The 18,814-nt window shown below is 52.1% G+C and overlaps 6 protein-coding genes across 6 annotated transcripts; 3 read left to right on the top strand and 3 right to left on the bottom strand.

The window, feature by feature from the left end:
* Window positions 1-1,887: 1,887 nt before the first annotated feature.
* A1O5_05675 (uncharacterized protein) lies at window positions 1,888-3,619 on the top strand (the record flags this gene model as incomplete). Its single annotated transcript, XM_007746274.1, has 4 exons — window positions 1,888-2,868; window positions 2,935-2,987; window positions 3,050-3,100; window positions 3,187-3,619. 4 exons carry the CDS (start codon window positions 1,888-1,890, stop codon window positions 3,617-3,619), a joined length of 1,518 nt encoding a protein of 505 aa, XP_007744464.1.
* Window positions 3,620-4,076: 457 nt separating this feature from the next.
* Window positions 4,077-5,309, bottom strand: A1O5_05674 (uncharacterized protein; the record flags this gene model as incomplete). The annotated part of the gene is made up of 1 exon (XM_007746273.1): window positions 4,077-5,309. The coding sequence occupies one exon, from the start codon at window positions 5,307-5,309 to the stop codon at window positions 4,077-4,079; it is 1,233 nt and encodes a 410-aa protein (XP_007744463.1).
* An 811-nt stretch (window positions 5,310-6,120) lies between these two features.
* Window positions 6,121-7,227, top strand: A1O5_05673 (uncharacterized protein; the record flags this gene model as incomplete). The annotated part of the gene is made up of 2 exons (XM_007746272.1): window positions 6,121-6,183; window positions 6,259-7,227. 2 exons carry the CDS (start codon window positions 6,121-6,123, stop codon window positions 7,225-7,227), a joined length of 1,032 nt encoding a protein of 343 aa, XP_007744462.1.
* Window positions 7,228-8,021: 794 nt separating this feature from the next.
* On the top strand, window positions 8,022-10,451 carry A1O5_05672 (uncharacterized protein; the record flags this gene model as incomplete). The annotated part of the gene is made up of 7 exons (XM_007746271.1): window positions 8,022-8,289; window positions 8,418-8,718; window positions 8,829-8,972; window positions 9,043-9,189; window positions 9,272-9,471; window positions 9,579-9,776; window positions 9,913-10,451. The coding sequence occupies 7 exons, from the start codon at window positions 8,022-8,024 to the stop codon at window positions 10,449-10,451; spliced, it is 1,797 nt and encodes a 598-aa protein (XP_007744461.1).
* Window positions 10,452-11,327: 876 nt separating this feature from the next.
* On the bottom strand, window positions 11,328-12,565 carry A1O5_05671 (hydroxyneurosporene synthase (CrtC); the record flags this gene model as incomplete). The annotated part of the gene is made up of 3 exons (XM_007746270.1): window positions 11,328-11,750; window positions 11,826-11,990; window positions 12,050-12,565. 3 exons carry the CDS (start codon window positions 12,563-12,565, stop codon window positions 11,328-11,330), a joined length of 1,104 nt encoding a protein of 367 aa, XP_007744460.1.
* Window positions 12,566-16,644: 4,079 nt separating this feature from the next.
* On the bottom strand, window positions 16,645-18,606 carry A1O5_05670 (uncharacterized protein; the record flags this gene model as incomplete). The annotated part of the gene is made up of 1 exon (XM_007746269.1): window positions 16,645-18,606. The coding sequence occupies one exon, from the start codon at window positions 18,604-18,606 to the stop codon at window positions 16,645-16,647; it is 1,962 nt and encodes a 653-aa protein (XP_007744459.1).
* Between the last annotated feature and the right edge of the window lie 208 nt (window positions 18,607-18,814).

Here is an 18,814-nt window from a genome sequence, read left to right as displayed (position 1 = left end):
CCTGCTCTATGATTCGTTGTGGATTGGGTTTTCGTCAGGCAAGGAACGGTCATTTCATGGCACGGGGCGCTGGTGGCTCGGGAGACGGGAGACACGGGATTATTTGGGACTGCGTTACAATGGAACAGCGTGTCTGACGGCTCGGGCAGGGAGTATACACACCTACACTCCATATGTATGCAATCTGCACCTAGAGAGGTGGAAGTTTTTGCAATCCCAAGCGATAGCAAATCTCATCGAAGTTTGAGTTAGTCGTCTCGTTTGAACGCGGTCTCCAACATGGGTCGTCGATTTCGAGATGCATGAGGGAGGCTGTTTTGGCGGATTTGTACTGGAGGATTATGCATTCTTGCTCCTAGTGCTTTGTATGCATCTTTTCGCGCATAATCTTGTGCAGGGCACGGTGATGACACAACAAAAGGCGAAATGTCTGTGTCCACTTGGGGGACCAGGAGTGAGAAGTTACTATTTACACATCGGTGTGTCTCCCTTGTGTCTCGTAGGAGGTACAAGCGCTGGAAATGGCAACTCCCTTGTTTTCGCGATCCGACACGACATGACACGACACGACATGACACGACATATGTTTCCACTCACTTCACTTTTATAATCCCGTCGGTGCATGCCGTAAGAGCAAGAACGCTGAAGACAGTAAGTCATTTATTGTCGCGATCCGACGTCTATATTTCAACACACCTCATTTTTGCAATCCTGCCAGAGTGTGAGAGAGCACCGAAGATAGCAGCTCGCTTGTTTTCGCAATCCGACGCCTGCGGTTCAACATACTTCATTTTTGCAATCCCCATAAGAGTACTCGGTAAGAGTACTGAAAATATTCACTCACTGGTTCCGGCGGTCCGACGACCTGACGGTTCAATTCGATCGCCGTCGACCTTCTCCCGTCTTGTTCTCCTGAATGGTGCATACCCGTCTCGCCGGCTTGCGACCTCAATAACGCGGATGATCTCAATGACTTAGCATCAATACTTCTCTCGGTTAATCCAGACTGCTCTCGGCGCCGACGGGGCATGCTGATTGCCTCACGAGCCCAATTCTGGGTGGTAAAGGTGTACCCGCAATCCACTGACTAGCGATGCCTTCTCGTAACTACCTAGGTAGCGAGGCTACTTAGGTACCGAGTACTTCGTACGGTGTACAGAGTTAGTTTGTTGGGCCAAGGGGCTGGACACGACCAACTGGCGTGTTGGGCAACGTTACCTTAGCGTGCTTGCTCCTAACCCATGATCCACGGAAGAGACTCTCAGAAGCGAATATCAATCGGGACCTAGGCAGTCCAGATAGGTTTCGAGGTACCCTCGTAGAGAGCAAATATGTGGGAGATTGACAGCCACAGAGACGCAGGCCTTGGTGGCGACCCTTTCACTAGCAATTCATCGGCAGCAGCAGAAGCTTACCTACCGGGTAGATAGTATATGACGAGGCGGTGCAGGTAGCAGGCAGCCCGAGTCACCAGGATGTTGGAGGTTGCTGAGGCTGCTAGGCTTGGTGACCCCCCGAGCCCCCTAGTTAGCGGTTGGTGCGGTAGGTCAGCAAATGCAGGTCCCCGGACATTCTTAGTCCCGAGGCATTTCTGAATTCTGGGGACTCCCCCAGGCTCACCAGGCCTCCCCTCCCAGGGTAAGGGTAAGGGCCGGGCAAGAGCCACCCAGGGACAAGTATCCCCCACGAACACGCCTCCCCGCTCGCCAAGCTCGGGGCAAGATGCAGGAAATCAATCGACCGGTTCTTTTCTCGCCCATATCCCAGAATCTGTTCCCCCATCCCTCCTCGTTGCTCCCATCTTCCAGCTTGTCTCGATTCTTGATTTGTCCAAGGGAACGGCTGCCATCAACCAAAATCAATAACATGGAGCCGCAAGGGACCGACATGTCTCCCATCACCCAACCTGAGCAACATGGATCCACCGGCCCCTCGAGAGCCAGCAGGATGTCGCCTGCGCGCCTTGCAAGGAAAAGACAGGCAGATAGAGAGTCGCAAAAGGCATCTCGCTTAAAGCAGAAAAACTACATTGCACATCTGGAGGCCTTGGTTAAGTCCTTGGATGCCTCGGCGGGCTCCGACCCGGTCGAGCTGCTGAAACAGCAGGGTGCAGAAAATGTCGAGATCAAGAAGGCTCTGACAACTATCTGCAAAATCGCCCAGACGGCACTCGGGGTGGGCGCGGGCAACGGTCGTTCTTTGGAGACCTCTTCGCCCGACCCCATGACCGATCAAGGCGACATCAAAGACATGAAGCCTGACCGCCCTAAACTTCGAAAAATCCAGCCTTCTCAGACCTCCAAATTAGATTACGATGCGGATATTGTCAAATCCATGGGAGAATCCGACACCGCAATTCTTTCCGTCGCTGAAGCCCACCCGCATGCCGCCAATTTTCCTTCCATGTTCACGGACGATGATACAAACTTGGGAGAGTTCATTCACCATGATCTCCTAGACTTCCCAATCCGAGAGCCTGCCGTGCAACAGACTTTGGATACGTCAGAACTCCTCTGTACCAGAGACGCCTTGCCCATGAGTCAACCGGGTGCTAGTTCCTGGGTGTTTCCGCCACTACCGGAGTCTTTGCCGTTGCGCACCCACCACCAGGATACCGGGGGCCGGGACTGGGTATCGACGGTAAACCTCCTAATTGCACCTGTTGTGTTTCCACTTGAAACCCCAGACGATGCACTGGATGGAGACATTCCGATCTCTGCCGTGTTGCGTGGCTGGGATGCAGTCGAAGCTCGGCGACCGCTGGATCCTGGCTGGAAGGTTCTTCGAGAAATTGATCAAAATATCTTTATCGGATGCGGTATCGCTGAAAGATTGGCGGTCTTGCGGATCATGAGGTTGATGTGCCACGTGCGTTTCTCTAGGAAACTACCCGCAATCTCATGCATCTGAGGTTCGCTAACGGAGTCATGACAGTATATGACGACTGCAGAACGTCGCCCAGAACTGCCTCCCTTTATGCTGAAACGGTTTGTCGCAGTCTACACTTTTACACATTCTTCTGCATCGTTGCTAACCATCGCTGATATAGGCCCTGTCAGGAGCACATCAAACATCACCCAATGATTGACTATCTCGTATGGTAGGCATTAAACCTCCCCACGTGGAACCACCAATTCGGCGGTCGCCAGGATGAAATCAATGAATGCTCCTCTCTGACCTATACAGGCCCGGCCTCCGCGAAAGATTAATTTTCTCGCAGCAAAAGTTCGCCGCGGACGCAGATCGATATACCGAACTCTTCCGTGCCAACTTCCGCTTTCTGTGGCCATTTGAACCCGAAGACATCTATTACAGGGACCCAGAAACAGGCCGTTATGCATTCTCCGAGCAGTTTATCGGTCGGACGGAGGATCTCTCCTGTTGGACAATGCACAATGACTATTTTATCGCCTTACCCGAGCTGCGTGGGGATATTCCTGGATTCCCACAAGCTTCAATCTACAGCTTGAGTCAACAGCCTTCGGCTGCACAGCAGTCTGTTCAGCGGAGACCTCCAACCAGGTCAGGAGACGGCGATGAGCCCTCCCGCAGTGACAAGTGCTCGATCGGCATAGATTTTCCTCATGCCATGTGGGGAAGAATGTCACCAGTATCTTAGATGGTTCCGAATATCCGGGACGAGAAACTGAATACATGATACCCTTCACGACTTTTGCAAGACCCTTGGTTGGAGAATCATTGTTTATCAGTGGCCAATGGCGCGGTCTTATCAAACTCTAGTTCTCTCTAAGCTACGCCTTTGGTCACGCTGCACCCACCTGTATTTTGGCATTTAGATTTAGAAGACAACTCCCAATCCGCCACCATTTGTCCTAGCTACCTTTGCTATCTTCAATATTCCACAAAAAGGCCCTCGACAAAAGTGTGCTGAGTGCGGCTCCCGTCAAGTTTCTTCAGGCGTTCCACTGGCCCGCAAGCCTGCACTCCGAGGTATCATCTTGGACTCCCATATCCTGCAAACACAACTTAGTAAAGTCAACTTCGTTTTCCTTCCTGCGGAGCGGGTTGCCACAACCAGCAGCCCCAGATATGCACATCTGCTTGTGCCGGTCAACTCAAAACCGGAAAGGACAGCCAATAATTGCGGCACCCCCGTCGGCTCCGTACGACCTCAAAGCCTCAGCTTCTTTCAGGACCGCATCCCGTGAGACGTTCTCGAATTTAGCAGGGCCTAGCTCCTCAGGTAGGTAGCCTTCGCTTTTGAACTTCGGACCAGGGACGTATTGCGAGCCTCCCGACAACAATGCCAAGAACTTGTTCCATGCCGTATCTTTGACGTACCAAGGCTCAAGGCTTTGCTGTTTCACAGGGTGAAGACGCCCGGATTTCTTGTCCGCCTTGGCCAAAGGGTCAATGGGGCGCATGCGCGGAAGGAAGAAGTTGCGGACCACAAAAGCACGGAGCCGGAAGAATCGATAGACGAGAATCTCCATGGTACGTGAGGGTGCTGGATATCCCAACGCATTTCTCGTTCGCTCTTCCAGCAGAGCCATCATCACCTTGTGGAAGAAGCCCCGCAGGCCGGGAGAGACATGTTTGAGGAAAAACTCGACGGAAACATCAGCACATTTTCGGTTATTGTCTGAATAGACCATGGCCGTCTTCTCGTATTCCTCGCTCCATTCAACCAGCTTTTCAATAGTAGGGGGGATGTCCTTGATACCCATGCGATTTCCGACTTCCTTCCAGTAGGTGAACATGGCCACCTGCTCCAAGTACGTCAGCTCCCGCCATTCATAGGTGTTGACCCATCGGATGGCCTCCAAGATGTTGACCCCTAGCGTGTGGAGCATCTCGGGCTGGGTGATCTTTTCTCCATACTGCCGGTGCATCCAGTTCATCTTTGCGAGCGCTCGGGATCCGCGCTCGCTGTCCATGGAGCCAATGACAAACTCGGTTGTGATAAGAGCGGTATCATTGATGCGTCGACCAACGTTTGGGCAAGTGCTGAGTTGGCGTGTCTTTGCGAGCAGCTCAGTACCTGAGGCGATGGCGAATGTCTTGAGGAGTGAGAACTGTCCACTGAAGGCAAATATGAAAGGGCAGTCATAGAGCATGGACAGGTGCATGATCTTGTGTGCTGCCTTGTAGTCCATCGCGTATGGTTCTTTGAGCAGGGCCGCATGCTCACGTTCGAGCTTGCGAAGGGCACGGAAACGCAAGAGGCGAACGAGGGCGAGATAGCCAAGAATGCCAATGGCTATTGCCCATGCGTAGGGGAAGTCATGCAATGCCAACTTGGGGAGTCGAAAGGACAGAAGATCCACGATGTCTGGTTGGACTCCCATGGTGGCAGGGGGGGTTCTATGGATTTTCCGAGAGAGATCAGCCACAGCAACAGAATCGTCTTATGGAAATAGGTTTGGAGATAGCCTTTTGGCGAAGGCATCTTGGTTTGAAGCCTCAGCCTCCTTGTATACATAGTCGGGTCATGTTCTCACGGACAGCGTATCATTGACACGCCAGTGCTTGACTGTACCGAAGCCGAGGATCCCATCCTGTCAATACAAATCACTCGGACACCATCGGTACATGTCAACAAGGGACCGCGAGATGAAGCTGCCAGGGTCCGAGTCAAGCGGTCGACGTCAAGACGGTTTAGCGTTCAAGCAAGGACCATGTCAGACAGACGGAGTTATATATACCCGAGTATAGCCCACCGCCGCCCCCGCCCAGTGGAGCCCCAACCGGCATATATTATTGGATCCCCCACTCCAGGACCCGGATCTTCGTTTCGAACTCTAACAATACTCCGTGCTTGCGTCCCTGGAGTCTCACCCGACTGAACATCAATGTACACACCAAGAACCTGAGATTGGGCTGTAGCAGGCAGCCCTGGCGCTGCCAGCGCCTTGACCTAGTAGTTCCTAACCAAGAGTACCATGATGGACTTTGGGCAACACTCACCCTGGCAGGCACCGGTGTGAACGACATTAACCAGAGACTGGTTTATCACTCAGGTTGGCCTTTGTCATTGTTTCAAGAGGTTGATGAATACCATGCAGGCATACATTGTGCTGAATCTACTTGCCGGCCGTCTTTGAATTTTCGGCAACATTTCTTTCGATCCTATCTTGCTGTCGCCGCACGATACTTATCATGCCTTACGATACCAAGAAGGAGATTCTGGCCCTTGGGGCCATGGATCCTGAATTGAAAGCTGTCAGTCGTCCGTGCCTATACCTCTCACTGCGCCTTTGGTCCTGAAAATCCCCTGCTGATTGGGATTACAACCAGCTCCTTGAAGCACACCCTCCTCCCCCGATGAAATTCACTACGATGCAGGCCCTGAGAGAGGATGTTAAAGATCGTACCCTGCAAGCCATCGAGGCGCTTGGTCCTCCACCATCCTCCGTCAAGCAAACCGATATCACATATGAAACCATAGACGGCACCGAATTGCGCGCCCGACTTTACCAACCTACATCACCGTCAGATAATGGCAGTCCCTTGATTGTGATGTACCACGGCGGTGGCTTCTGCCTGGGCATTCCCGAGTCAGAAGAAAAGGCTTGTCGAGATTTTGTACGAGCATTTAACGCTGTGTGTGTGTCACCTGCATACCGCCTGGCGCCGGAATTCCCTTTCCCCCAAGGCCCCAAGGATGCCTGGGACGCTCTCAGATGGGCCGCAGAAAGCGCATCCTCATGGGGCGCCGACCTTTCCAGGGGTTTCATCGTCGGAGGGACATCAGCTGGCGGCAACCTCGCTTGTGTTGTAACCCATCTAGCGCGCGATGAGGGGCTAACCCCGCCTCTGACGGGACATTACCTTTGCATTGCTGGGCTGGTCCCTCCTTCTCGGATGCCGGATAGGTACAAGAACTGGGCGCACAGCTATGAGCAAAACAAAATGGACCCAATCAACGGACAGGCCGTGATCGACGTCTTTACGGCCGCGTACAAGCCAGACCTGGACGATGGCGTGTACAATGGTCCTCTAATACACCCCAACGGCCGCGCAGGCCTACCACCGGCCTTTTTGCAAGTCGACGGGGCAGACACCTTGCGTGACGATTCGTTGATATACGAAAGAATATTGCGAGAAGAGCACGGGATCGAGACCAGGATGGTCGTCTACCCGGGTCTCCCTCACGCCCATTGGGCTTTCTTCCCTACTTTGAAGGCGAGTGCCAAGTTCTGGCAGGATCAGCTAGAAGGAATGGGGTGGTTACTGGAAAGAACCCCTGCAACGGCGAAAGTCTAGCCGCAGTCGTCTGAACAGTTGGAAATAGGCGCCTCCATACCGTGAAGTCTAGGCCGAGATCGAACAAAAAGAAAATACAAGCTCGTCCATCCAGGCCTAGGTCTCTCGGGACAGGGCCGACAAAAAGCTTTAATCTGATCGCCAAGATAGCCCCCTAGTTTGCTTCTAAGCGTTATCCTGACTCGCCTGACACTCCAAGAAGAGATAAATCAAGGAACCAATCCGGGGTATACATCCTCTGTTCAAGCGGGATAAACGCGGGGTACGTAGTAGTTTGCGGGATGTACGAGTTGAACCCCCACACACACTCAACAAGTGGGTCTCCAGCCGTCTTAAGACCAGACCCCCTTTTGGCCCAATTTTTCTCTACGAGTACGGATGTGGTGGAAAGATCGATCAACTAGCTATTGACTCGCCTCCGTGACTCGCCTCGGGGACTCGCCTGAGGCGAGTCAGAGCTTGCACGCGCAGTCTAGGCCGGTTATCTGTCTTAACTATGCACATGGACGGGACCCACGGCGTTAATTTTTCTTGTCTCCCTTAAGCTAAACCCCAGATAATTCCCCAGTCTCCTCCAGACTCTTTGAACGTGCCCTTTTTCTATTTGATTATATCCCGCAAACTGCTCCCTCTTTTCTCCCCCTTCTTTTCAAGTCCATAGATAGGGGAATCGAAAATACTTCTCAATCCACAGTCCCCTTGGTGTCGGTGTCGTTTTGAGCAGTCTCTGAGCAAACCCCCCAAGAAAGCTGTCGTCAAGAAAAGGGAAGAACTAGCACGAAAAATATACTATGATGGATTCAAAATCGGGATCGCTCGTCAACGAGTCACCCCCGAGCTCAGATGCGGTCCATCTCGAACGTCTCGCCGTGGACGAGGAAAAGCATGTCGGACATGTCGGGAGTGTGCAGGTCGAGGACGCCGATTCTCTTGAAAAGAGCATGAGCGTCGATGTGGATGTGACGAATCGAAATGCCATCAAAGGCGATGAATCGGATGGCAAGGTCGATTGGACTTGGATCCAGATTCTGGCCACCATCTGTCTGTCGGGATTATACGTTGGTATGCCTCCAGTCCCCCCATTTTCGCCTGCCAGTTTCTCGACGGTTGTCTCTTCCTCCCATGCTATTATCTTCCGGTCTCATTGCTGAGTTTTTTTTCCCTCTGTTCGATTGATTTGACCGATCTAGGCTCCCAAATCCCTCTCTATTTTCTGGGTGGTACATTGACCTATATCTCCGCCGACCTCGGGGGAACTGAGGCGTCCGCGTGGCTACCTGTGGCATATTCCCTTGCTCTGGGGGCCGTGACGCCGTTCTGCGGTTATCTGCAAGACTTGCTGGGTAGACGCTATGTGACCCTCACGGGAGGCTTGATCCTCCTGATCGGTTGCATCGTCATGGCGACAGCCCAGACATTTCGGGCCGGTGTCGTTGCCATGTGCTTTGCAGGAGCCGGTGCATCAATTGGCGAGTTGACTGCTGTGGCTGGGTACGTTGACTGAACTTAACCTTTGGGGCATTCGCATCTCCCTTTGTGCTCCGACCATCTCAAGACCACAATCTCAAGGGTTGTCCCTAGGCTGACTTTGGTATCTCCAGAACGGCTGAGCTGGTCCCTATCAAGAAGCGAGGTATTTACCTTGCTATAGTGACTGCGTCAATCCTTCCCTTCGCACCTTACCTGCTCTATGCTCAGCTCCTGGCAAAACACTCAACGTGGAGATGGGGCATGTGGCTCTGTGTGTACGTACTACTGACCCATTTTGTCCCCTTGGTGTGTAATACAACAGGTTGACTAATCTTTTTATATCAGAATCTGGAATGCTGTCTGGTTCACCGGAATCGCCATCACATATTTCCCCAAGTCACAAACTCGAGCAAGAGGCGTCTCGCGAAGAGCCGTCCTGAAAAGGATTGACTATATCGGAGGCTTGCTATCCATCATCGGCTTGGTTCTCTTGTATGTCTTAATGTCTTTTCACGAATCTTACAACCCCCGATGATATCTCTGATTCAACTGTTGCTGACCACTCGCTTTGTAGCCTCATTGCTTTACAAGCAGGTGGATCCTCTCACCCTTGGACGAGCGCCTACGTCCTGGCCAACCTCTTCATCGGCTTCTTCTTGCTCGTGGGCTTTTTCGTCTGGGAATGGAAGTTCGCCAGATATCCCATGATCCCCAAGGAGCTGTTCCAGGGTCAAAATATCGTTGCCATGTGCTTCGTCGTTTCATTCGTGTCAGGTAAGTGAACCATCATCTTCCGCGACATAGAAAATATCAATCATATTGTCTCATCCAAGCATAGCATATGGACTTCTGACACTGACTCTCTATGTGCTGGGAAACAGGAATGAACTTCTCTGCTTTGCTTAACTTCTTCCCCTTGGAGTTCACGACAGTTTTCGTCCCGGATCCGATCCAAATCGGCCTGAAAGACATCCCGCCGGCACTTCTCTTGATCGGAGGGTCCGTCGCGACGAACGCACTGTTGTCATATCTCAAGGGCCATGGTCGGGAGTTGATGCTCGTTGGATGTCTCATAATGAGTAAGTCTGCCATAGCTGTCCTGCCGCTTTCCTCCCTCCCCTTTGCCACTCAGCCCTCATATCTATATCCCCACATCGTCGAATCCTCTCATCGCATCTCATAACTAACCACGACTTATTTTCTACTCTTTTGCAGCATCATTCTCAGGAGCCCTTGCATCGATCAACCCGGACAAAAGCGCCGCTGTGATCGGGATCGGCTCCATGGCCGCGCTGGGAGTCGGGATGGTGACATCGCCGGCCTCGACCATCGCCATCACGGTTTCGCCAGACTCGACCATCGCCACCTGCGTGGCCTTGATCCTGTGCATCCGCGCCACGGGCGGCTCGATCGGCTACGCAATCTACTACAACGTTTTTGTCGAGAAGCTGACGCCGGCGCTGCCGAAATACGTGGCCGAGTACGCCGTCAAGGCTGGCCTGCCCGTCGCGGAAGCCGAGCCCTTTACCGCGCTGTTCCTGACCGCGCCACAGAACATCACCCAGGTGCCCGGCGTCAACGCCACCATCGTCGAGGCCGCCACCGTCGGCAGTCGCTGGGCCTACGCTTACGCGCTCAAGTATGTCTGGTACATCAGTCTGGTCTTTGGCATCTGTTCCATCGTCGCCTGCTGCTTCGTCAACAACATGCAAAAGTACATGACCAATCGGATTGCTGCCAAAGTCGGCAACTGAAACGGCTTGTAGTCGCTGGGGGGGCCCAAGAGGCACATAAATATGGAAAAGGGGCATGGAAGGGAAGTTGCTAGTACAGGCTCCAAGGACTATCCACCAACACCGAGGGAAAACAAAAACCGCGGCGCGGCCGAGTAATACCGAACATATGCTTATAATGCATAATTTGTCTCGAGACAGCTTCTATAGAAGAAGGAATAAAGCCCAGAGACAAGAAAAGAGTCCCCGATCAAATGAAATATCTGTGTTGCATAGGAGCCAGCTGATTGACTTCTCGCTCCTGCCACGACCAAGTCCAAGACTTTTAGACTCCCGCGAGAAAGCTAGGCCCTAGAGGAGCTGGATGAATAGACTGCAGCGGCTGGGAAAGAATCACCTCGGTCTTCCCGAAGTCACTTTGCCTGTCGCCGTCTAGATTCCCTGACCCGGATAGATTTCGCTTTTCCCTCCTCTCTTGTCCTTTTTCTTATTTGCTAGCAACGCAGGACGTTGTTTCGAGCTCGGGAACAAGTCACAAGTCCTTGATGGGTGGCGTTGTAGAAGATAAGAGATGGAAAATTTTGGGAATCTAAAGGCCCGGTAGACATATATCGTGTGGAATTTAATTTGTCTCGAATTGCTATGTAAACAAAGTTAAACAACGTTGTGGAAAAGAAAAAAAAAGAAAATCTCGAGTACAGAATAACATGAACTCGAGAGATGGGGAAAAAAGAAATATAACAGAGAAATAAGACAACTTCAAAAGAACGGGTGAATTATACAAGCAGAAACAAAGTGCTTGGGTTCATCAACAAACTTCCAACGCTGAATCCAGCCTCGGTCTCCATCTGCATCCTCGTCTTCGGAGAACAGCCTTTGTGGAGCTACAAAGGACAATCAGAGGACGAGTTTGAATTGCTCCCATAGGGCCGAGCCAGACGATTCGACGCCGTTCAGGCTCACTGCGATGTTTCCAAACCAGCGCGAGTATGTTGGGGAGTCGACTTGAGTGTTGTAGGGCGTCACGGTGGCGTTGAGTATTTCGCCATTGTCGAGTTTCATGACGATGGTGAACTGGGTCGGATTCGGTGTGAGCAGGGTTGGCGGGTACGGCGTGCCCACCGGTCGAACCTGGAGTCCGGCCGAGCCGAGTGCACACGTTGAACCGACGACTTGGCCGTCTTTCAAGAGATACCCGCTAACGGTCTCGCTGCCTGTCGAGTCGAGTGCGTCGTACCACACCATGTGGTAGTCTCCGAAGGTGCCGTGGCCCCAGTACCAGCTCTGCACGGCACTGACGAAGGGAATGTCACCCCAGTTCTGTTTAGCTGGTTAGTATGGCCAGGCGGGAAAGAGACTTAAGAGTTTATGTAGGACTGATGGCAAGCCACCTACCTTATCGTGATAACCGTTGCCTTGGAAGTTCATGGGCGATCCTCCAAAGTTCATATGGACGGTTGCATCCGCCGCGGGCAACACATTAGCCCAGCCAACATGGGGCATGATCTGCTCGTCTGCACCGCCGACGAGAGGGCTGCATGGGTAGTGTCCTGGGCCGCGCTTTTTTGATCTTGGTTAGCTCTCCAAAGTACACAGCAAAACTTGCGGAAATGACTTACCGAGACAAAATCAACAGTACCAGAAATCCCTAGGGAGGGGTTGTTGATCGTAATTGCGTATTGGCTCAAATCAGGTGTGCCTGTAAAGCTGCATCCGCTACCAGTCCAGTCACCCGAAGCCCCGTTTCCGATAGTATTGACAGTCACAGCAGTTGCCAGAGCCGTCTGGCTCACTTGTGTACCGTTTGGAAAGGTTGCAGCGATGGCCACGTTCAGGATATCTTCGATGCTCGCTGTATTCGAGAATCCGAGGAAGGAAGACGCAAAGAATATGATCGTAAGGGCCTGTGTCCCATCGTCGGACACAGTATCAAAGTACCACCAATCGTACGAAGTAAGGTCGATGGGGAAGACCCTCGGGCCGTCTGCCGCTTCGTCGCAAGATGTGAATTGGACCGTACTGGTAAGTGACTGGGTAGAGGAATAGGTAAGGGTATCGTTGAAACACTGAGACAACGCACCAGGTGCCAGGGCCAACAAGGCTGAGAGAAGCACCGGGGTTTTGAGGCTCCTCATTTTGCGGCTGACTCGAGGAGTGATCTATCGGAGGAACCGTAGTTGATAGAGAACCGCGTTCTTGACTTCTGTGATCTGGGGAGTTCTTCTCCAGGCGGGCAGGACTGCCGCTCTTTGTACTTTTCCATCTTCCATAAACCTGGAGAATAGCTCCAAGGTCGTCCGTGCTTCTGACTCCGTCTGCGCAATAGCGAAACTATGAAAGACCGCCTCCCACCTTACCTTAGTGATATTGAGTTAGTGATCCAGGAGCATTTCAGTACTGTCGTTTGTTTCATAGAAGGGAATGGGAAATTAGCAATTTCCTGAGCAAAGAAAATCGCAGAAAGGGCCACATGAAGTTAATGGTGCACTGTCGCTGAAATGTGTTCGGACATATGTAATATCGTGTGGCTTGGGCAACCCGAGAAACAGGGGCAAGCGGCGTTCCCGATCTGGAGCAGATTGACGGGCCCTCTGGACCGGGCCGTACGCGCATGCATCATTGTGGGGAGGATGCTCTGCACGAAGGTACTAACCCAAATGTCATTGTTCGGAAGAATACATTACCGGCGTGAATTAGGATAGAGGACGAGTCAACCAGGTTGACATGACCGGTTGACAGCACCGGATGATGTGCATCCTATACACAGCACAGCCGGGATGCCAATATGCCGCCCCACAGGAGACATACCGGCTAACCGAAAATCGCTATGTTGCTAGATAAACATCTTACTTGATAGGCTCTTAGGAAAGGCTAATTGACTACCAGAGTGGATAAAAGTCAAACATCGATTGAATAGTAGCCGCGTTTTCGCTTAACGCTGTGTCTCTTGACTCCTTCAGCTACTTCTCAACGAGACGGGCAAGCGAAACATCGACTAGTCACCAAAGCCCTCTCCAGCTCTGCGCACTGGCAGCAGCTGGGAGGCCAGCTAATTCCTCGAGAGCTTCTCTCGTTCCGGACACGAATGAAGAGGTAGCCCGCTGAAGATGTGGCATGGCGACCGGAGGTTTCTGTAAATCTTAGAAGCTAATCGGCACTTCTAGCAAATGGTTCCTTCAGATAAGGGTTGTGGAATGAATAGTTGAACAATCACTTGATCTAATTCCGGGCTCATGGGAGTGCGTTCTGTCGCAAACGCGAGCCCTTTTCTCTTCCGTAGGAAGTCAATCATCTGATATGTAAAAAGCAGACGTTGCTGTGTTGTACTCTGACCTCTCGCCTCCCAGTTGATCATTTCCGCAGTCACAAAGAAAACTGTCTAGTGTTGTACGAGACTTCGTTGGATTCTTTGCTTCGTACTCACAAAGGTGGCGATCGGATGTTCAATGGTCCCCCTCCCCTGAGTGTTCGAGTGTCCTAGTCAACTACAAGGTTAGAAATCCGCAGGCATTTCGGCTTGCAGCAGCCTGAATCAGAGACCTGACTCTGTGATCGGAATGTGACAGCCTTAGTAGCATAGCAAACAGCCAATTTGGCCACTTTTGTTCGGTGTTTGGGAGCAGCAAGTTCAGGGTCCGGATCAGTCTCCCTCGACGAAATTTCTCCTTATTGGATTTGGCTTAAACACAACCGGTCAAGACCGAGGTATCGGCATCATAACCCAAAATATTCAACACCTCGGTTCGGTTTCTTTCCTCAACCACGTCGTAACTGAGGTAGGTACCTCAACCCTGGGTCCTCGGAGCAGATGATGTCACATGATTATTCGCTTTGAACAGCGGTCAGCGCAAGAGGAAGGAGGTTTCACTTTTTTCTGTGAGTGTTAAGAGGTGATCTGTAGCGGACTTCGACAATCATTGATGACATGAATGATAGCAAACCCAGAGCAGTCCAGGATTCCGCGCTTGGCGAAGAATCATCCACGATCATAGTAAGAGCTTGTACTTTTTCTCGACTTTCAGTTGTGGGTTCATCTGCGCTGCGACAGTTGCGCAGATCCCCAAAGGTTCTTTTTAGCTCTCTCCAGAAATCCATGGCATGAATTTTGCCAGAAGAGCTTCAGGCCACTCTAGGCTTCTGGTGGTCAGTTGATTTGAAGCTGGATGTTGCAGATCTCTGCTCTGTAATTTCTGGTGATGTGTGAGCATGTATTTCTCGCCGGCTGCTGCGTTGGCTATCCGACAGTTCATGGCAACCATTTCGAGTATTCCTACCCGCTCAGAACAACGTTGATCAAAAAAGGAAACAGGCATTGGCTTCCTCCTAGGATGTCGTCCTTTCTTTTCTCGAACAGTCAAACGCGCCTTCCGCTGATAAAAGCCACACTGGCGCGTGTTCCTGGCGCGAGTGGGATCTCTTCCTATATACATGCGGTACGATAGCAAGGGGGACCACTTCAAGTCAACTGACGTGGAGTGATGCAATTGCGGACGCAGGTCAGCGAGGCGAAAACCTCGCTGACACGATCATGGATTCGTTTCATTGAGGATAGGATGGAGGATGGAGCAGGCTGGGAGATAGGAACAGAATGGAGAAGATTCTGAACAAAGGCAAGCAATGCTATATGGCTTTTGAGGTCGCTAAAGTTCGCCCAAGGTTGCTTAGGGCTGCTGTGAGGAAACGGGCGACAAGAAACGCCAGACACGTGAGGCTTGGCACCAAGCGGATGAATGAAAACTGCGCGGATCTCACATGTGCCTCAACCTAATCATGCCGCTTTTACTACGTTCAACCATATTCTCCTTCACTCTTCTCTCACGTCTCAGTTTTGCATCCACCTCGCCACCTCGTTCACCTTCTCTCACTCTTCATCCTGATCTGCTCCACGGCATGCAGTGCCAGCCAGGACGCAAAATTGGCGGCGTACCAACCGCCCAAGTCGGCGCTAATACCAAGTTGTACAAGGACATGTATTTCCAGCAACGGCGCCCGGTCCTCCGCGTGCTACGTCTGGAATAAAAAATTCCGCTGCCTGAGCGCCTGGGGCCGAAACTGACCATTTACTCGCTTGATAATCTCGACTTTGTTAATGTTGCTAGGTTCGTCACCTAATTATGTTGACGACCTCGAATATCATACCACAGTTGATCAGAAACACAGACACCTTATACCGCTTGAAAGGTAATAGACAGCGACGGAATTCAGCTAATTGGCAAACGTTGTCAGGCAGCTAGGCCCGAGCCTTTGCCCGGGCCTGTGTACGCGGTGCGATTCCATCCACTTTGCCGTCATGACTTCAATTAAAATGCAAAGTCGCAAGAGCGACGGACATCGTAAGCAATTGGTGCTGCAGTGACAACTTCAATGGATTGCTCCTTCAAGGTCAACATCGGGCTTTCATCCATCCGTGGAAGGTCAGCAAAGTTATTTCAAGATAAGCATCCCCCAGGAGACAACAGGCAAGGCAATATTAAAACTTGTGCTTGACCACCGAAGGAAATTGCGATGTATTTCCTGACAATTGGCTTCCTGCATGATGGCTGTGTTTATCAGACCGGTGTGATCACGGCATTGGATATGCAAATAGAAAATCTAGAGGGGATTGGCCTCCGAGTGGTTCAGCTGAAAGGAGTCGCGGCGCTGGCAGGGCCTCCCTCGGACAAAGATGTGGCTCGGGTGAAGGTGTTTGGTGTGTATCAGCAGCGCCCGTGGCCATGACCTCCTTATCTGCTACATGACAATGCTTTCATTCTAAATAGTCCGCACGCTGCGTATCCAGGTGCTTACAGCATTCAACACATCCTAACACCTATGTTTATTCAACATACTGTAAGAGCACTTCAGGGTTCGGTATGCACGTGCAACAACGCACAGAGGCCTGTCCAGCAGGTCGGGAGCCGATAACGCTTTTCTGGTTCTCGCTGACAGGACAACACCACCACCAACACCACCCAGTGAGGCAGCGGATAGGGCAACGAACGTCTAGCACGGCGGCGGCATTGACAAGCTGGGACAGGACCGATAAAACACTTAGGAAATAGGTAGACGGCACCAAAAAACCATGGGATTGATACTCTGTTCAAGCTGTAAAGAATGGCACACTGCCAGCACTGTAAACTGTCCTGCTCTCCTAGTCCATTTTGGTCTAACATGTGACCATCCAAATCTCCTCCATGATACCCCTCTACCAGCCCAGCACAGCCACTTTGTCTTGTCATAATACAATAATATTCTGAGCATTCGCCAAACCGACACCCTCTCCCCTCATCAAGTCATGCACATAGCAGTCTCCAACAAGGTTCCACCAGGGCGCGGGCTTACGAAATCGCGACGTCCACGATTGTTTCGGACTGTGCGGTCGGAGAACGAAGGGCGTGCAAGCCCCATGGATCAAAAACACGCGGTCACCGGGCTGCATCAGTGGCGGCCCGATACCCAGCAGGCCCGTCTGCGTTGAGAAGAGGACACGGTCTTCAATCATAGCCATGACGATACGCACAAAGTGTGCGCGCTTATAGTGGATCTCCGTCCAGCTGCCCGTGTCGCCAATGCCTGCTGCATGAGCTGCGGCCTTCCGATATGACTCAAAGTCATTGGCGATGTCAACTTCGGCTTTACCCGTCGCCCAGTCTAGTATGGCTCGATGGCAGAGCAGATTGCCGGTGAGGACGTTGGACACCACGCTGGCGCGGTTTTCCTCGAAGCCATTGCAGAAATACGGGTCGCGCATCTGGAGGGCAGCTATGCCGCCCGGGACCCATTCAAGAGGGGACTTGGGAATGCGAACGACTTCGGAGCTGAGCACGGAGTGGTAGGATGTCTGATGGAGAGAATATATCCGCTCGACGGCGTCGATGTTGCGGCCCTTGAGGACAATGGACGTGGGGTCAGTCCCCACCGATACATCAAAGTTGAACTTCAAGCACGCCTCATATTCACCAATCTCCTCCAGAGCGCCCAGGAACGCTCGCTTGTTCGAGGTCCAGTCCGGCACCCAGGATGGTAAGGTTGAGAGTTTTCGAGGCCAGCCAATACCAGCAGCATGTATCAAAGGACAATGGGTCACCTGAAGCTGGAAAGTGCGGGTTTCCCAATCTCGGTATCGCCGGCCAATATTTAGACTCTGTTGAAGAAGCAAATAACGAGCCACGTCGATGTAAACGGCTTCGACGCTCTTCTGATAGTCAGGCTTGAGAGCTAGATCCCGTCGACCATCCGAGATGCCCAAAAAGGCATAAATATGGTCCCGTTCATTTGACGCACCGAAAGCTCGACAGAAAATCATGTTTGTCGACAGGCGCGGCAACTCTCTCATTGCACAGCGACTCTGCATCTGGCTTAACAAAAGGATGTCCAACTCATCCGGCTTGTCTGAGAAGTTGGATGACTTGTTCCAGGTCAACTGGTGCAGGCCGGTTACAAAATCAACCTCGAGGACATACGTAAGACTGTCAAGGCTAAGGTCGTCCTCGCCGCAGTATAGAGTGATCTTCTTTGCGACAGCGACTTCCTGGACAATCCAGGCCCGGGTGAACCATCGCCTTTTCAAAAGCTTCCGCAAGGCAGGCCAGAAAGCCGAATCCCTGGCACACGCCGGGATAGCTTTGAGATGCTCCATGTTCACGGGGAGATCTTCCTCTTCCAATCGTTTGAACGCTCTCGCGAGAATCGGCACGAACGCTATCGCTAGCTCGCTGTCATCTCCTGCTGGACCGAGCCAGGCCCACACTTGCTCCGCGCTGGCAAAGATGTCCATCATCATCTGGACCTGCGCAGATTTCTCTCGATGGTCCGCCTGGTTGATACACAATTTGTCTATCCAGAACCACCCATACTGCCCGGAGTCCGCGAGCCGGGCCAGCACGCTAGCGAGGGCATCATTAATCACCATCTGGCCTCTACCGTCGAGGGTGACTCTTTGGCATGGCACATCTTCACCCCACGCGTACGAGATTGCTTTGTAGGAAGGCTTCTCGTCTAGCGAGACGTACTTGAAACTGCATGCGAACGGCTCTGATGGAATCTTGGGGTGGACTCGAACAAGGCGGATTGTTCGCGGGCCGGATAGCCGCGCGTATCGATACTTTGAATTTCGTGAGCTAAGCAAGCCTTCCGAGAGAGGCTGCGACGATCTACAGTACCTGTGTGTTCGTGTTCCATCTGCAGCGGCGCCCATACCAACCTGCGCCGAGCAGCACTAATAGAACCGGGAGGTTTTCAGCAGATATCAAATGGCGCGAGATTTCAGCACTCACCGGTGAGCACCAGCGGCCACATTTTTGGAGAGAGGCTTTAAAAATCATACAATATAAGAAGGAAATCGCGCCCAGCACCGACAGACTGTGGGTGAGGTTGGTTTTGGGCGCCACCTCCCGGCCTTGTTG

This window comes from Cladophialophora psammophila (assembly GCF_000585535.1).
Source record: "Cladophialophora psammophila CBS 110553 chromosome Unknown aczJe-supercont1.8, whole genome shotgun sequence".
In the NCBI taxonomy this organism is placed as follows: Eukaryota; Fungi; Ascomycota; class Eurotiomycetes; order Chaetothyriales; family Herpotrichiellaceae; genus Cladophialophora; species Cladophialophora psammophila.
Note: the sequence above shows the minus strand (reverse complement) of the source record. Positions and strands in the feature narration are given on the sequence as shown.